The sequence below is a fragment of the Varanus komodoensis genome, unplaced genomic scaffold (assembly GCF_004798865.1).
Source record: "Varanus komodoensis strain SLA01 unplaced genomic scaffold, ASM479886v1 scaffold7_3, whole genome shotgun sequence".
Classification (NCBI taxonomy): domain Eukaryota; kingdom Metazoa; phylum Chordata; class Lepidosauria; order Squamata; family Varanidae; genus Varanus; species Varanus komodoensis.
The window spans coordinates 11,725,437-11,739,447 of record NW_025336480.1 but is presented as its reverse complement, the minus strand read 5'-3'; the positions used below and the strand labels follow the sequence as shown (position 1 = coordinate 11,739,447).

General features: G+C 38.1%; 1 protein-coding gene across 3 annotated transcripts in view; it reads right to left on the bottom strand.

Moving 5' to 3' along the window:
• The window catches only part of PCBD2 (pterin-4 alpha-carbinolamine dehydratase 2), a 38,531-nt gene that overhangs the window by 23,552 nt on the left and 968 nt on the right, over positions 1-14,011 (bottom strand). For 2 of the 3 annotated variants that reach the window (XM_044454564.1, XM_044454566.1), the window contains exon 2: positions 8,004-8,135. In XM_044454564.1, coding sequence (XP_044310499.1) covers positions 8,004-8,135 — 132 coding nt within the window. Of the gene's footprint in view, positions 1-8,003; positions 8,136-10,546; positions 10,645-14,011 lie in introns of all 3 variants that reach the window. The other variant, XM_044454565.1, reaches the window with a different exon arrangement.

The following is a 14,011-nucleotide window of genomic DNA, read 5'->3' as shown; positions in this document are numbered from 1 at the left end:
TCCTATAGAGCAAATCCCTGATGGGAAGGCTCCTGGGGGGGGGGGGGCTGGTTTATGCTTGGGGTCCTGTTGCCATCTTAGTCTGAACTCCCTGGAAGAGAAGGTGGGAGGAACAGGAAGGATGAAAGGGATGAAATGGCTTCACCTTCACCAGGAGTTGCTCAGACTCCTTCAGGATGTTCAGCATAGCCTTATCCTCATATTTCACCAGGACTTTATTTAACAGCTGACCAAACAGGAGTTTCCTGATGACAGGGGCACCCACCAAGTTAGATTTTGACTTGGCGTCCACTCCCCTGCTACACATCCAGTTGTTCTTTCTTGCAACCATGTGGGAGGTTGTAGGCCTGGTCCCCAACTTGGCATCAAGGGTCATCAAGGGTCACACCCACCAGGGAGCTGCGGAGGCCCCTTCTCTGATGAAACCCTGGGCCTCTTTGCTTAATGCCTTGCTTTGGAGGAAGGCATTGATATCCATGAATATCTTGCCTGAGTCACTATGGTGGCTGCTGCAGCTGCCCTCCTTGTAATGGCTGTGGCCTCAAAGGATTTGCAGAGATGTCTGTCCACTTATCTATCATGCCACTCAAAGGAAGCTTGTCCTGATTAGAACTCTGGAAGGATCTAGACCAGGGGTCCTCAAACTTTTTCAATAGGGGGCCAGTTGAAAGGCAGCGACTACATGTGCGGGATGGTGAGGAAGGGGGGCCTGGGCGTGCGGGCCGGGGAGGTGTTGTCGGGTGAGCGCAAGGTGGCATTCAGCACGCGCAGCAGCGGCTCGCTCGGAGATCTCCCAGCGAGTCCAAAACCATCTCTGAGAGAGCAAGCCACCACCTCCAGCCCACGCTGCAAGGCAACGGCGAGCATGCATGCATGGGGGAGGCAGGCGGCGGCGGCTTGCTCGCTCAGAGGTGGTTTGGAACTCACTGGGAGATCTCCCAACGAGTCCAAAACCATCTCCAAGCAAGCAAGCCGCCACCTCCAGCCCACGCTGCAAGCATGCGCACGGGTGGGGGGCAGTGGTGCGGGCCAGATGAATGGGCATGGTGGGCCTGATCCATCCTGCGGGCCCATGATCTAGATATTAGGGCTGTCACCAGCTTGTTTACCCCAGAGACTGCCAGCTGTTTCATTGTTTCCTCCTGCAGGCAATGGAACATTACACAGAAGCAATGAGCAGGTCTTGGATTGGCTGGCTGCTTTAACTCCTTGTACAGATTTCCATCAGGGTAAAAGGCAGGGGGAACAAAGGAGAAGGCGCCTCTAGGAAGGGCACTGCAGCTCCTGCCCACTTTGTGCTGCCTTGTGAGATTAAAGGAGTGCCCTGCTGGTCCTGAAGCTCCAGATATTCAGGGAGCTGTAAATAAGGTTCTGGAAGGCCTCTGCAAAGAAAAGATATCTTGGGTTGTCCCCTCTTTTTTTGTTGCTCTCATGGTGGGTGCGAGAGCCAAGAAAGTCTACCTCCACCATGAGGCAGGAATAACAACTGTAAACTTCTGGGGAGGCCCTGCCTCCGTAGAAAGTTTGGTGGGATCTGCCTTCCCAGCCCCCTAGCGAGGGCCTCTCCAAAGCTAGCTGGCCTCCTACACTCATGGGAGAAGACTTTAGTCAGCAAATAAAGTTAACAATTGTGGTTGATAAAGCGGTAGTTAAGGAATTTTTAAAATTCTGAAACAAAGAAAGGTAGAATTCCAAGAATATTGATTGTCCTGGGTGAAGCCCAGGAAGGAAACCAGAAGTAGAGCTGGTGAACCTGAACTTCCACCAAAGATCACTAATAAGTCATCCTTGTCTTCCGGGGCAGTGAGATAACCTAATCAGTGCATCCCTTCTCCCATCTATCAATTCTCAAGCTGTAGGCTTGAGACTTGACAACCACACACACAACAAATGACTATACCTCTGCTGCTGTGTTCAGTTTTCCTCAATTACCTTCTGTGTGAAATGTCTCCTAGTAACAGTCATTTGTTAGTTTCAAAGGGGTCCTCATGCACACTTTCCTCTCTCCACCTACTCAACAGCTGATAGATGCTCCCGATTTGGCTGGGGGCGGGGGTCAAATGCCTATTGCAAAAACAATCTGTTCCTGAAAGGACTCTACAATGGCACTTCTTCTCTTCCAAGTGCTGCACTAAGCACAAAGCAAGACTGCTTATTTCATTTCTCCACCAACCTTTCATATCCTTTCCATCCTCTTTACAACACATCCATATATTGATATTGCTTGAGTGGGCCACTGACAGTATATTTGCTAACTTTTCTCCAAAGTAACAACCCCCCCCCCCACACACACACACAACACACATATGTGCTTTAAAAATGAAGATTCATTTAAAAGGGACATCAATAAACAGACACAAGGCCACCAAAAATGTGCACAAATACCATAACATAGGCAAGAAATAGAAACCTGTATGTTTTGGGAAATTTTACAAATTATTTTGGAATTATGGAATTGACAGATATAGAACTTCAATACAAAATTATTTAATTGGTTATGGTAAACATGATATATTGTACAAATCTTTATACAAATATGTGACAAGTGATTCAGAATCTTGAAATATTTGTAGATGAAGGCAGCAACCTTCAAGAACATTTTCTACAGGAAGTCTTATTCATTTCACTGGAGTTGTTCATACATATTAACTTGTGTGACTGGGCTGGCAACCTGCATGCAATCTGCTCTCATTAAATTATTATTCCTGTATTTAACAGGGATAAAGTGTAACCCAATCATGTGTCTTTAAAAAATCAAGCTAGCAACCTTGAAAATACTTTTCTGTTTTTAATATTAAATACAGGTCTGACACTCACATACAGTTTAGCTTCACATATCAAAGAAGCAGAAAAGTTGTATTAAAAAGAAATGAAGTCTTTAACTTGAAGACTGTATTTAATAAATATATTAAGTTTTTGTAAACTCCAATCTTTAGCATGTGCCACTTTTTCTAATATTTTTCCTTCTTCTACTGACATTTGGCCAAAATGAATAGGAAACTCACTTGATGATAAAGGAGAGAGGAAACTCCCCAACTTCTTACAAAACCAAGAAACACTGGATAGTATCCAGTAACCACCAATTCTGTTATTCAAGTGATAATTCCCACCAATGCTGGTAAACAGCCAGGACTCACTGTATGTGCCATCAAGATTTAATGTTTCCTAATTAAACATTAAACCCCAAAATGAGCAAAAACACTCATATGTCAGAGGCACTCTTTTAGCTGAGTCCACTGATCTGCCCAATTCTAGAAATAAAATTGTTTGTTTGTAGCTGGCCCCCCAAATGCCAAGGTAACAGGCAAGGGTTTAAGCACTCTTCTGGATATAGCCCTCCATTGTCTTACCTGTCCAACATAGCGTAAGAAATCCAATCACATAAGCAGATTTCCATTTATGTAATTGGACTTCCCTAACCTCTCCTTTCCCATACAGCATTCCACACCCATCCCAAACCTGAAAGGCCTCTCAACCAGAGTTTTATGATGGCCATTTTCAAAAGGCAGACTGGGATGCAAGCTGAAGTGATACAGAGTAGACATGTCTCATCTGCAAAGATCTGATAATATGATTTTCTGTGATCTAGATGTTTGAAACATTTATGTTGTGTTTATCAAAAGAAAAAAGAGTTAATGAATGCTTCACTGAACAATTGTGCCACACAAGTAATCAGTTTTTAATAGAAAATTGTATGTGTTTTATGAAATAATTACCGGTACATAACTACATACAAATTGTCAAGGGAAACAATATATATTCTGTTTCCTCACACACACATTTTCCCATTCCTTTCTGGAAAAGAATAAAGGGACACAAAAAGGAAGGAGTCAAAGGTCACTAACATAGCATCAGTACAGTTTCTAAATGGCAAAGCATTCAAGCAAAGGTTACTTTTTTGCCTAAAATATTTCCACTTTGCCTCTCATTCTAAAATTAGATTATATTTTTATCAGCCTTCCAACAGGCACATTTCCTGGCTCAAAGGGGATCTAGATTTCCTCTAGTAACTGGTTTTTACTATACACTGTGCATAAATATAGGATTCTCTGCACAGTGTCTAAGTGAGCTATGAATCAAGAAGTCCCCTCCAACTGCAATAATGGGAGCCCCCAACTGCAAAACTGAATTACCTTAAAAGATTGTAAGAATTACTACCAAATCATGCAAAGGAAGCACTCCAGGCACTTTAAAAGTATCATACAAATGTTGAGAATTACTACTCACATGTTACTATCAGATTCACATCCCTATTCACTGTAATTGATTTTTCCTACTTGAACTAACATGGTCACATGGACAAAGTTGGTTTGAGACATGAATTATTCAGGGAAAAGACCATGTCTGCATTCAACCAGTGTTTAGAAAGAACAACAAAGCAATGCTATGGTAACAGTGGCAGAGGACTTGCAGACGTTACAGAAATGACATCACTGTATTAGCAAAACAAACATCAAGAAAGTCCTTGTTTCAGCTTCTATATAAAATACTAGTGTATTCATCAACTTTGGTTTAAACATAGGCCCCAGAGCTCATTTTTGAGCACATTAAAAGGTTAAGTTTGACAGAAGTCGTAAGCATGGTATTCTACAAGTTTGTTACTCGAAAGACAGTGCAGTAATTAAATGTTTTACCAAATAATTAAATTTTTAATTTAATTAAGACATTTCTATGCCCTCCTTTGCAACAAGCCTCAGAACGGCTTACAAACAATAAAAACAGTGGTATAAAATACAATTAAAACATTCAATAATAACACAGCATAAACAAAAATTCATAACTAAAGAAAAAGAAAAAAAGGAAAGAAAAAAGAAAAATGACTGTGTACGATTATTATTGTTATTAAAATTTATATTAATTGTTAAAATGGTGGTTAAATAAAAAGGTCTTTACCTGGCGCTGAAAGGAGTAGAAAGAGAGTGCCAGGCGGACCTCTCTGGGGAGCGTATTCCATAGTATGGGCGCCACAAATAGTTTTGTTATAAAGTACTGAATTGTTTTACCAACTATGTATGAGCCATACTTATCCTAATTTGCAAAGAATTTATCCATTCTCCTGAGTAGTGAATGAAATATGCAAAATAATACAATTATGACTATGGTCTTATAAAACATTGCAGTAGAATTTGCTAACATCTGTTGACATATACAGTCTTCACAGTTTTCTATAAATCATTGTCATTTATGTTATCTGTAAAAGTGATAAAATTTCAGTGAATAGATCAATTAACTTAATATCATCTGCAATACATAAACCAGAAAAGCCATTTATGTCAACTCGTCAGCTTTCCACACACCTTATTTTATGCCATCTGTAAAGTACAAGGGGAAGATGAAATTGTACTTTCTGTCTGTCTGACTTCTGTTAAAAGTTAGATCATGTTCTATAATCAGAAAATTTAATGATTCAAGGAAGAAAGCTTGAAATATTGACGAACATCAAGGGCAAGTATTTCAATTTTGAGCAGAAATTTTAGTAAACTTTAAATGCCTTCAAGACATATTTGTTTCCCTAATCTGTAATAGACTATGATTTTGTTCTATGTTATAATCATTTCTTATAAAGTTTTAAATTATTTTTAATTATATTACCCTTACATTATTTTGATATTGCCTTAATATTGTACTGTGTACTATTTAGAGATTTTAGACTGTTTTCAGCTGTCTCGGTGCACTATCTGAAAAAAAGACAGAGCACCATCTGAATATAGCATAAGCCATCATCCCCAGGTTCCTCCCCTCCATCACATTCCTTTAGTGACCTCTGAGGCCAATTTACAGCCTTGGAGTGGCAGCTGGCATGGTTCTTTCTGTGCCAGCTGCAAGAAAAACAGAGTGTGAGCGCCATGTTTGGAGTCCCAGTTCCAAGGTTGTGTCCCTACATCTTGTAAAAGTATTATAAAAAACAATAAAGAAATTGTCATCTTCAGGCAAACGGATAGTGTCACATGTTACACATTAATTTGGAGATCTAACTAAATGTGATGGTGGGAGAACCTCTGTGTTAGAATTTGGGTAATACTAAAAAGGCACAAAGCAGATCTGAGCTATATAAAGCAGAGAAGCCATCACTAGGAAAGGGTCACTGATCTCTACTTTTCTGATCTCAGAAACCCATTAGGAAAAAAGGAGCTGGGAGACCAGCATTCTGAGTGTAAGAACGTAAGCAGGAGACGCCAAAATTCCACTCCCACCCATCAGTTTTCTACATAGAATCCAAATCCCCACTGTTTTGTATCCAATTAGATATGTTCTAAAACATGGGTCCTCAAACTACGGCCTGTGGGCCGGATCCAGCCTGCCATGCTCATTTATCCAGCCCCCCTCAGAGGTTTTGGACTCGCTCAGAGAAAACGATCTCCAAGCAAGTCCAAAAGCTCTGAGCTGGCCCAGGCGTTCTTTGAAACTGAGCAGAGAGCCAGTGCATGCGCCAAATTGTAAGAGCTCAACTGTGCATGCACCAGCTCTCTCCCCAGCCCCGCATTGTATGCATATACAGAGCAGGAATATGGAGTGCGAAACAGAAGAAAGGGCGGCAAAAGAGAGAGAGAGAGAGACAAAGACACTAAAAAAGGATTGAAGAAGCATATAACTTTTTAAATCTATTTTTAATTATGTAAGCCATGTCCCCGGGCTGCAGGCCTTCTCTGTGTAAGCCACGGCCGCCTCACCGAGCCCGGGGCGGACAGGCTGAGGCGGAACAGGGGCAGGGCCCCCGCACTTCCACTGTGGCCTTCTCTGAGCAAGTGAGCAAACATTTTTTCATTTTTTAATCAATTTTTAAATGTTAATAATTTTTAATTTATTTTATTTTAATTATTTTTAATGTGCAGTGTGCATAGGAATTCATTCATTTTTTTTCAAACTATAGTCAGGCTCCACAACAGTCTGAGGAACACTGAACTGGCCCCCTGTTGAAAAAGTTTGACGACCCCTGTTCTAAAAGATGGTGGCCAAAACATCTATCTAGTATCTCAGACTGGATGGCAGGATTTGACTATTCCCTGTGCACAAAAGAGCAGCATATCAGGGAAGTTAGCCTAGAATATAGCAAAAAACTTCATACACACATCACCACACAATGTAAGGAACTGCACAAATTGCCAGAAAATCATGTTTGCATATAATGGATCATCTAGGAACTTCTGGGTTGGACTATATGTATTAAGTATGAGGACACTAAACAGAGTCTAAGGCTGTATTTCTAAATATGTATGTGTAGCAGTAGGTGTCAATGAAATTAGTGACTTCTGAATAGCCATGCAATAACCATGTTCCCCTGGAAAGTTTTGTTTCAAAGATACAAAGTTATGACACTGCCATCCTTTTGAAGAGAAGTCCACTTATCACACAATCCTTGCATTTTTAATACCCTAAATTTCATTTCCTGACCTTTTCAGAACTGACTAGGGGTAAGCAACCCTTTCCGAATCTGTCCCTCCAGAATCTGTGGACTTCCTCTCATGAGGAGACTGGTCCTGCAGAGCAAATGCAGCCAAGAGGTAATCCACAAATGGCCACAGACGCCAAGCAGCGTAACCAGCAACCTTCCCCAATCACCAATACCAGGGCCCGACCTCCTTTCCAGCTTGCTGCCACCATCAACAGTCAGCATGCACAGCAAAAGGGCAGAGCGAGCAGACATGCTGAATGCCATTCCCAGCTGACAACTTCCTCCTTCACTTGCAGCAGCCAGTACCAGCAGTGAGCACAAAATAATGGCACTGCTTGTGCAGTGCATGGGTTGAATTCCTGGCAAGCACCCTGTGAACCCTGGGCAAGATCACAGGAACCTGGATTCTGAGCTACTGCAAAGCAGACCAGAGTCCTGGAAGCTGAAGAGAGGGAATCCAATGGATTCCCTCCACAAAATGGGTTCTTTGCACATCCCTAGTTCTGACTCCCAATTTTTAACTTTTAATTGAAAAATTTTAGCTACAAATGGGGGTTAAGACAAATGCATTCCCTTTAAGTAAAGAAAATTGAACAGTCACAGTATTTACCTGATTGAAATTTCTGAAGATGAATTCTTTGTAAATGGCATCTCTCTCAGTGAGTTCAGACCAACCTGCAGCTTTGAGGTCATATAAAACTTGGCTCCTTTCTTCTGTAGTCAACCAGTGAGACTGTGAAGACTATCAAGCCAGAAAATAGAGAGAAACTGTATTCAAAAAACAAATTTAACAAGTTTTGCTCCTTATCAACAGTAAGTATGTTTTGATGTCAAAATGGTTTGTGTATTCTCAAACAAAATTAGGAAGAATAACAGTGGCAGAAAATGTATTTCAATAGTTTCAAAATATCAGGCAAGCAAAGTTCATTCATTTGCAGTGTCTAAAATTATATATCGTAGCCTGCAATCCTATATACACTTACTAATGTGTAAGAATGATTAGAGACCTTAGCTTTTTTCCAGCAATCTAGATGAAGTGCTAATCAGTGAAATTTGCTTTTGAATAAATGCACAGGATTGTGCTTTTACTTAAGGAGGTGATAAAGAGTCCACATAAACAAATTTAAAGGTAAACATATTTAAATCCCACTAGTTTCAATAAAAGCATGCATTTCACTCTTTCTCAGAGAAATCTACTGAACTTTAAAAAGTTCAGTTTTCTAGATTGTACCCAATATTTTTTCTGAACTACAGATAGTCCTCAAGTTTTGTTACTGAGAAAACAGAAATTTGTCTTTAAGTTGAATTTGTATCTAAGTCAGATGACATATAGTTGGCCCTCCACATTTGTAGGGATTAGGGGCACAGGACCCTGTGAAAGGGGAAAAACCACAAATTATCTCTAGGCCCCTGCCTCTGCCCAAACTCACCAGTGCCTCCTCTTTGCAGCAAGGAAACACCAGAGAGCTTTCCCTCTCTAGGTGGGTGGAACATTGAAGGCCTGTTCTGCAAGCTTCCTTCTCTCCCTTTCCATTTCCTTTCTTTCTATGGTGATGACAATTTCCTGCAGTAGGCCTCTAAACTGAAATTTTAAATTAATTGGCTTTTTGGCAGTTTGTTTCAAAGTATGGGCTATTTGTAACTGAGACATTTCTTACCCAGGGACTCCCTGTATTCAAAACTACCTATGTTCATTATTAGAACAGTGAGTTTTGCTGGGCTAAGCATCCACCACTTACAATATTCAAATAACTAGAAAACAGTTCAGTTATTTTATTCATTTAAAAATTAGGAAACCTTCCACCAATTCTAAATGGCTTTGATGTATGAAAAATCAGTACATATGTACTTTAAATTAGAACAATATAAATAATAGTAAGGGTGGTTATGCAGATTATATATAATTACATGGTTCTCCCCAAAAGCAGAATATACTTTTGAAAAAATTAAGGTGCAACAAGACTGTTAGGGAAATAGCATTTTGTGCCTGTATAGATGTGATGATACTGATCCCCTAACCATTATTAAGGAATAGGGGCAACTGAAAATAGCAAAGTCAATCCTTTGAGTTTGATGATATAATCAAAACATCATCTATACACAAGAAAGTTTTAAAGTTTACAAAACTATTTTAAAATAAACCATTTTTTCCAGGCTCCATTTGCCTACTCAAATGCAAAATGACCCTAAAAATTCAGGTCAAAGAACACTGCTAACGGGGGACTGATTTTTTTTTTAAATTCCCGACTGAATATTATATGTTTTCTCTGAATATACATTATCTGTTATATAAATATCTTAGGATTAAGGTATTTACATAATATTCCAAATGAAATGTTAGATGCTCAACTGTAAAATTAGTGCAGTACTCAGGTTCCATATAGATTGCCTTGCCATAAGCAGATTTTAGGGATAGTTCTACACTTAAGGAGTGTTATTTGTTTAATTCACCATCCTACACACAGTTAGCTGAATTCAGTATCACTTACTATTGAGTAGATATGCTCAGGGCTGTACTGTTAGAGACCTAGGAAAGCTAAATCTGTGCTGTTATTAAAATATTAGAACATTATTATTTCAAACTGGCTTTTAAAGATCAGGATTAGGCAAGGTCTGAGGGAGAAATAATCAGAATACACATTAACAATTTTAGCAATGTTCTAAGTTTTTGCCTAAGCTACACAAATGGTTCAAGAAAAACTCTTGTAAAAAAAAGAATATAACAAAATATAACAAATACACTCAAAAAAGAATATAACAAATACACTTTGTTATTTACATAAAATATATTTGATATGCCAGTTAAATGTTTGAATTACTAATTCTGAAACTCAACAATGTATTCAGCAATTCAACTGCATACTGACATACATATTAACAGTGGGCAATTTTTGAAACTCAAACCCTATATATTCAAGAAATAAAATTTGTTATATGAAAAGTTAATCCTGACCACTAGATGGCTCAATATTTCAAATCTAAATAACTATGGGGGGGGGGGGTGAGTAAAGTCACAAACAAAAGCAAACATTTAAGATTTTTCCCAACCCAAGTTTTCTAGCCAGTAGACAAACATCAGATCACCATGTTTAAAAACATAACTTCATACAAAGGAACAAAACATACATCATAAACAGGAAACTTACATTTAACATAATTTTACAACAAAAATGAAGTTCTTCATTTAGCATTATTCATAAGTCCCTCAATTTAATGATTACTTGACAGTGATGACAATGCTTTCACTTGTTCTACAAAAGGGAATTATGATACTTAGTAACAGAAATTATATTTGCCATTATTTTCCCTGTACCATCCAACTCCTATTCATGTACTGGAATACAAAAGTGGAATTTACTATGGAAAGATTAATATAAATATATATATTGTATAAGCCATCAAGAAGCATTGGACAAGAGTTTATTCCAATGAAACATTTCCAAAGAATTATATTTCTCCCTTACATAAAGTATGTAGACTACAATAATGTATTTATTTATTGCACAATTTTGAAAATATCTTAATCATTAAAAATCAGTTTGGGACATTGTTATTTAGTCAAATTAACTACATATTAAAAGACCAGTAGTAATTATCAACAAACCTATGATGATTGATTTAGTTACAATATATTTTATGACTATAAGGTTATTTTGTCTGTGTGCATTTATTTTGCATATAAATAACAATACTTAAAATTTTCACATCTGATCTTAGAAGAAAGGAAGGCATAATATTGTTCAGACCAAAAAAGCCAAGTGAAGAAGCTGGGGATAAATGGGGCAGGAAGAATTGGCTGTAAACATGCAGCCTCGCTGCAAGTATCAGATGTTTTCCTGGACGCTAAGTCAAAGGGCACTGATGTCAATAATCCTTTATCCCCCTGTTCTCTCCTGACAATGCCCACTGAATACCATTTAACTACTAATGATATATGAATTACTAATACATAAGACAGAGATTAGCACATTCCCATACTTTGGCTTTCCTGGGTGATGTCAAAGAAATTGCTTTTTATTTACTTAGCATCTGTAACCCAGTCATGTGGTAGGATACAGTCACTAGATCATGGGTCAAGCATGGTTGCTTCAGTTGTTTGTCCAATGTTTACATTTCAATGTCCAAGCACTGTTTACTTTACTGCTGTACAATTCCACTTCCCCTCTTCAGCAGCTTTGCATATGAAAACCAGGTTAAGACTACTTTGGGCATATACATATTTGAAAGTATTTGCCTGTGTGTGTGGAAGTCATAAGTGAATTATATCTCCCAACTCCCCCATGAAATAAGAAAGAAGCATTTTTACTTTCCTTTTTTTTTTTTAACATGAAAGGAACCTGAGACATAGATTTTTAGATGACTTACTCAGATCACAAAGCAAGTTTGTAGCTGAGTCAAGGATAAAACCCAGACCTTCAGATTGTACAAACATCCTGTATATTTTACTAGAGTGTATGACCCACCAAATTTACCCTGTGATTTATACTCAGGCCAAAGCTTTCTTTTAACCCCTACCAAATGGTGATCGATGCTAATACTCTCATCATCCAGATAATCCCAAGAAAATTATTTTAAAGAAAATTACTTGTAATTGGTTGGAATCTTTGACAATGAAAAAGTATCAGAAATGCTTATTAATAGAATTCCAGATTGCTTCTGTCATAAAGGTGATTAAAACACCAGGGCTGCTCGGGGTTCTAGGGTGGCAGAAGACAAATGTTCTTGTATATACCCTGAGGTCAATGCCATCACCCCAAACTAGATGGCTAGCACCGAAGTAGCTTACACTAGCAAAGAGCAAACATCTATTTCATCACAGTGGTTACAACAAGCCAGAAATTTCATCCCGTAATAAAGTTTTGTGGATACTGAAGATCTAGTGAAACACAAAGCAAATGCAACATTTAAAAAGGCTGATTTCAAGCCTGTATTTCTCAGTTTATAAATCTTTTTAAAATATGTTTTTAAACAATCTTTTAAAATTCTAGATTTCAAAATCTATAATAATATTCCAGATTTATACTTAGAAATGTAACTATATACTCAGTACAAACATGCACAGTTGTTTTCCATAAAATGGTTTTTCTAGCAACAGATAAATCAGCCACAAGGGGCTTTGGTAAGCCCTCCCAATGACTTTGGGATTTCACCAAGAATTGCCCATAATTTTTTCAAAATCTACCTTAGGGTCATTAAGGCCAGAAGTTTGATTTTTACAAATATTAAATGAAATCTAAAGGTCTTCACAAGGCTCCATGCTTTCATAGCACAATCATGTTACTCTATCATGGGGAGTAATTTGTACTCATAATGGATGGCAGGAATTAGTAATTACTCAACTTCTGACATGTACATAAGCATATCGTTATTTACCATGAATCATAAATACCTGTACCTACAAAGCCCTAATTGTATTCCTAATACATCCACTCTACACCTTTGGATCTATTATCATTGTATGTTTTGTAGTAGTTACACATAAAGTCAAATTAAGTCACAGGATGCTAAAAAAAGCATGGTTTTATTACAAGAGAAGTGTTATGTGTTTTGGGTCTAAGTATGGGCATCAGGTGTCAAGTTTTTATAATACATGCCTGCTGAGATCTCTGAAAAAGATGAATCCTGTGACTGGTGACAAGCCACATGTTATTTTCTTAATCTAGAGCCTTTATCTTTTTGTTCCATTGGACAATTTTGGATGTTCTCCAGTTTTGTTTTACCCAAGCTTTGTTTTACAAGCTCAAGAGGGTCAACATAGTTAGTAGACTTGGATTAGGAAAATCTGGATTCAAATCTGTCTTCTACCATGGAGCTCACTTGATGAATTTAGGCCAGACGCTTTTACAGTTCAACCTACCTCACAGGACTGAGAAGATAGCATGTTAAAAATATTTATACCACCCAGACTATGTGGAGAAAAGGCTAGATATAAATGAAGCAAATTGTTATGAATTCTTACTTTTAAACCATAAACTGTCATGCACTAAACAATATCAATAGTTTCCAGTGTTTCTTCTCTCATTATAATACACCTCTCTGCTATTCAAAATGTATCATCTTCATTTTTTACACTTACATGATACTGACACTTACCATGACAAAGCTGTAACTAGCACAGCTTCCCTGCAAATCTTTAAACAAGGTTGCAACTCAAACCTCTGAATTCAAGGCAAGTTGATTTGGAATAACTATCACACCATAATTGTGCATATTGTTTCATATTACAACTTTGGCGGCTATATATTTGTAACTTGCAGTGAGCCCTTAAGACAGGACTGAAAGAATGGGGGAAATCTACCTTTCCCTTCCGACATCCCTATGAATACTGTAGAGCTAATTCACACATATATGATCCTCACTTAAAACCAGAGTATTGAGCAATCACTTGCATCTATAGAAATAGCCATTACAGATCAGAAACCATAAATTAAAATGATTAATAATAGTTGTATTTAGGACCAGGTACTCACAAAGCAATGTACAAAGAGAAATCAGATACATATGCACTAAAAACAGCTGTGAATCACACAAGCTACTAACAGTCTTATTCTAAGTTTTCAAGGCCTGCATAAAGTCTTGTACTAATAGGACGAAGGCATAAACCAACTGGATAGGACT